At 54.5% G+C, this 5,000-nt stretch overlaps 1 protein-coding gene across 1 annotated transcript in view; it reads right to left on the bottom strand.

Annotated features, from left to right (window-relative positions):
• Nucleotides 1-5,000, bottom strand: part of cnksr2a (connector enhancer of kinase suppressor of Ras 2a) — a 66,178-nt gene that overhangs the window by 11,740 nt on the left and 49,438 nt on the right. The window contains 4 exon segments of the mRNA XM_076995746.1: nt 2,066-2,205; nt 2,352-2,425; nt 3,457-3,632; nt 3,794-3,842. Of these exon segments, the coding sequence (XP_076851861.1) occupies nt 2,066-2,205; nt 2,352-2,425; nt 3,457-3,632; nt 3,794-3,842 (439 nt within the window).

Raw genomic sequence — 5,000 nt, forward strand, 5'->3', positions numbered from 1 at the left:
GGAGATGAGGAGAGATGAGGGGAGATGAGGGGAGAGGAGGAGAGATGAGAAGAGGGGAGATGAGGGGAGGAGAGATGAGGGGAGAGGAGGAGAGATGAGGGGAGATGAGGGGAGAGGAGGAGAGATGAGGGGAGAGGAGGAGAGATGAGGGGAGATGAGGGGAGAGGAGGAGAGATGGAGGGAGATGAGGGGAGATGAGGGGAGAGGAGGAGAGATGAGGGGAGATGAGGAGAGATGAGGGGAGGAGAGATGAGGGGAGAGGAGGAGAGATGAGGGGAGATGAGGAGAGATGAGGGGAGGAGAGATGAGGGGGAGAGGAGGAGAGATGAGGGGAGAGGAGGAGAGATGAGGGGAGATGAGGGGAGATGAGAGGAGGAGAGATGAGGGGAGATGAGGGGAGATGAGGGGAGAGGAGGAGAGATGAGGGGAGATGAGGAGAGATGAGGGGAGGAGAGATGAGGGGAGAGGAGGAGAGATGAGGGGAGATGAGGGGAGAGAGGAGAGATGAGGGGAGATGAGGAGAGATGAGGGGAGGAGAGATGAGGGGAGAGGAGGAGAGATGAGAAGAGGGGAGATGAGGGGAGGAGAGATGAGGAGAGATGAGGGGAGATGAGGGGAGATGAGGAGAGATGAGGAGAGATGAGGGGAGGAGAGATGAGGGGAGATGAGGGGAGAGGAGGAGAGATGAGGGGAGATGAGGGGAGAGGAGGAGAGATGAGGGGAGATGAGGGGGGAGAGGAGGAGAGATGAGGGGAGAGGAGGAGGGATGGGGGAGATGAGGGGAGATGAGAGGAGGAGAGATAGAGGGGAGATGAGGGGAGATGAGGGGAGATGAGGGGAGATGAGGAGAGATGAGGGGAGGAGAGATGAGGGGAGAGGAGGAGAGATGAGGGGAGATGAGGGGAGATGAGAGGAGGAGAGATGAGGGGAGAGGACAGTAAAGTAGAAAGCGCTGGGGACTTGGCTGTGATACTTATGGTTTTACAGGCAAATAAAAAAGTCAAAATGCCGCAGGTGCAAATTCAGGCTGTTTTTAATAAACACAAACATTATAAACTCTGTTGGGTCCTCAATGAGCTACTACAGGTTCATTCAGGCAGGCAACGTCCCACTTTCTATCTGCCCCATCTCCATCTCCCCTCCTTAGTGTTTGTGTGTGTGTGTGTGTGTGTGTGTGTGTGTGTGTGTGTGTGTGTGTGTGTCCTCCCTGAAGTGCTCATCTATCTCACTGAGAGAGGGAACAGCAGGAGAGCAGCACTGTCTCACTGGGGAGTCTGAACACTGGTACAGAGAGAGAGAGAGAGAGAGAGATAGAGAGAGAGAGAGAGAGAGAGAGAGAGGGGGGAGGGAGAGAGAGAGGGAGAGAGAGAGATGGGGGCAAGAGAGAGAGGGAGAGAGGGGAGAGAGAGAGAGAGAGAGAGAGAGAAAGAGGGAGAGAAAAGGAGAAAAGGGAAATGGAGGAAGAGGGAAGTAGAGGAAGGAAAAGAAAGAGAACAAAAGGGTGAGAAGTGAGAGAACGAGAGACAGAAAAAAGTGAGGGAGAGACAGAAAGAAGCAGAGAAAAGGGGCAAAGAGACTGATGGATGGAAATCACAAAAGAGAGAGGGATGAGGAGAGGAAGTCAGGCACTGAGGAGATTTGTATTGCAGAACAGCAGGGAGGGAGTACAGAACCGGCCCGATCCTTCCACGTCTGCTCTTACTGGGATGGACCTATTCCCCGAGCTGCTGCCACCCAACCCTGTCCTACCTCGCACCATCACTTCTCCAAGCTCTCTCCTCCTCCCTCTCTCCATCTCTCCCCCTCCCTCTCTCCATCTTTTCTCCTTCCATGTCTCCTTTCCAAAACCACACGATCCAGAAGTCCAACCTGCACACCACTCTAATATGATGAAGAATGGTGGGATATGTCCTTAATCTCAAACAGGTGTGTGGGGCTTAGCTCAGAGCAGCAGTGTCTGTTGTGCATGGCAGAAAAAGAAAACCCAGCCAAGCCCCGCCCCTTCTCCATCATGGGAGGAGTGCTCGGTTTGCTCCTCCCTCTGGCCGTAAGCTCCGCCCCTCACCCTGCTCCTGACGGATCTTCTCCCGCTCCGCGTAGCCAGCGGCCGCCATGTTCAGGCGACTCAGCCACCTGTTCATGTCGTCCACTCCATCAGCAGCGAAGTAGAAGCTCTTGATTTTTGGGTGACAGGCCTTGAAGGCGCTACAGCAGAGGGGCGGAGAGAGGGGGTCAGGGGTGGGGTTTAGATATGCCCACGCATCAGCCTACACCCCCACACACACACCCACCCACACACACCCACACACACACACCCGCGCACAATAGGCAGACTTTGAAGTAACACTTACTACTTCTTGCGGCATTCACTGGCACGGTCAATCTTGAACTCTGGGAGACTAACAAAGCCCTCAGCTTTCTCATCCTAATAGAAAAGAGAGAGAAAGAGAAGAGAGAGAGGGGGAGAGAGAGAGGAAAGAGAAGAGAGAGAGGGGGAGGAAGAGAAAGAGAGAGAGAGAGGGGGAGAGAGAGAGTGGAAGAATGTCAGGGCACATCTCTCTGCTCACACACACACACACACACACACACACACACACACACACACACACACACACACAGAGCTGTAATAACACCTCCATCCTCATTAGGATCCCACCATCTCTTCCCGTGGTGGAGGCTCTACTCTGCTCCCCTGATACACTCCAAGACTCGCCTCAGTGACGTTTACGCCATTAAATCAAACACATAAATCGCGTGGCCAGCGCTCGGCTGCAGATCATCAATTACAGCACCACGAGGCCAGGATGGGGGCGGCCCTCTGGGGGCGGGGCAGGGAAGGATGAGGCGGAGCCTCGCTCCCCCCCCCCCCCCCCCCCCAACCCAGATCCCCACGCTGGGAGCACTGTTGGCAGCACACGCCCCCGTAATGACAGCAGTCCGAGCAGGCAATTAATCAGAAGCAAAGGTGCAAGATAGATAGAGAGGAAGAAGAGAAGGAGAGAGGGAGAAGGGAAGAGAGGAAGGGGGAGAGAGAGAGAGAGAGAGAGAGAGAGAGAGAGAGAGAGAGGGAAGGAGGGAGGGAGAGGGAGTGAGAGGAATGACGAAAGGAAGTGAAAAAGAAAGAAATAAAAGTGGAAAGGATGGGGGGGAATGTAGCCGTGTGCTTCGTTAAGGTGGATAGAGATTAATGTCTCCACAGAGTCCAAACTGGAGAGGCGTCGGCCAACACCAATTAAAACTCCCCTCTGAGCACTCTGCTGTTCTCCTGGCAGCCTGGAAGACACTTCACAGCCGAGTCTCTTCCACCGCACGCTGGGCCAGCTCCGCCCCCTGGGCCAGCACCGCCCCCTCAGGGCCCCGCCCACTTCTACTGCAGACAGGTGAGGCCTAGCTCCCTTTAAGGGGGCAGCACCCTAGCCCCACCTCCCCAACCCCCCGGCCACACCCCCCACTCACCTCCTCGTTCATGTACCAGTAGAGGCAGGCGTCCTTCAAGACGAACCAGTACTTCTTCCACTTCTGCGAGAAGTAGCTCTTGGCGTCTTTCTTCTTCCACAGCCAGCCCTCGCAGTCGCCACGGCCCAGGTCCTTACAGGAGATCCTCCTCTTACTGATGGAGGAGAGAGGCAGCCCTGTAGGCCCAGACACAGGAGGAGAACAGGAGAGGAACTGTGAAATGAAAGGTCAACAAACTCCACAGGCGGGTTCTGGACAAGCCAGCTGATGGAGCTGATGGACAAACTGGTGTGCTGATGACTTATAGGAATGTTTTTATTGATAGTGACGCACAAACCTTTACTCTTCTTCTTGGTCTTTGAGAGCAGCGAGGATCCCTGGAATGTCTGGGGAGATATCAGAGAAGGTAAGGACCGCGGTTAGGCGTGATCAGGAGTGCCAGTAAGCAAGCAAAGCAAATGAATTCAACCCTGGAGCAATATGGTTTCCTTGTTTTTCCAGGAGAAGCCACCATTAAAACAAACTAAAACTGGGTTCTTTTCCGACACCAGCAGTCTAACGCTCTCTGCTCTGAAGTCGGCAGAGTTGGTGGTGACTGGAGGAATGATGTGCCGAGATCAGAGGGCGGCTGAAATGCACCAGGAGAGACACCAGAGACGTTCACTCTCCACACACTCTACGGCAATCTGTCCCAGCCTGGCCAGACCTGATGTAAGGAGGGGACTAGTGAAGACGGGCCTTCTGGGGGGGGCTGAAGGGGGCGAGGGGGGCCTTGTTCACATCTGAGAGCTGACGGCTCTGGTTAAGAGAGAACGGGGACAGGGAAGGAAAAAAAGAGAGGAGGAGGAAGAAGGAAGAAAGAGAGAGAGAGGGGGGGAAATGAGAGAGACTGGGAGAAGGAGAGAAAGAGAGATAGAGAGAGAAAGGGAGAGGGAGACAGGCAAAGAGGGACTGGGAAGAAAACAGCAAGAAATGCAGAGGACGTGGAAGAGAGAGAGAGAGAGAGAGAGAGAGAGAGAGAGAGAGAGAGAGAGAGAGAGAGAGAAAGAGAGAGAGAAGGCACTCTGGTAAATTGGTATTACTTGAGAGGGTGAGAGAGGTTGAGAGAAATGAGAAGAGAAATGGAATTACAGCAAGACAAGGGTGTCTGTCGACACGGTTTCCACTCTCATGTGGAATGACGTGGAAGAAATATGTAAAGTACAGGCAATCCATGGGCAACAATGATGGAGTTATGACAGATTAAAGTCAAAGATCGCCCGGAGCAAGGACAGGAGTGTAAGGGGTGGTAGTTTGGGGGGGGTAGGGGGTGGGGGGGTGGGGGGGGGGGGGGGGGGGGGGGGGGCTGGGATAAGAATAGAGAAGCACTAGAAGCCGGATTAGCCTGCCAACACTCGCAGTTGTCTGCAGAGCATGTGTGTCCCGTAGGTTCAGCCCTTGTGCCTCACTGCCATCCTGTCATGGGTGTTGTGCAACCCTAAAACAACACGTGAGCTTCTGTGAGGTGCTGGGCCGCCACGGTACCATTACCACCCCACGCCGGG

The sequence above is a fragment of the Brachyhypopomus gauderio genome, unplaced genomic scaffold (genome assembly GCF_052324685.1).
Source record: "Brachyhypopomus gauderio isolate BG-103 unplaced genomic scaffold, BGAUD_0.2 sc241, whole genome shotgun sequence".
In the NCBI taxonomy this organism is placed as follows: domain Eukaryota; kingdom Metazoa; phylum Chordata; class Actinopteri; order Gymnotiformes; family Hypopomidae; genus Brachyhypopomus; species Brachyhypopomus gauderio.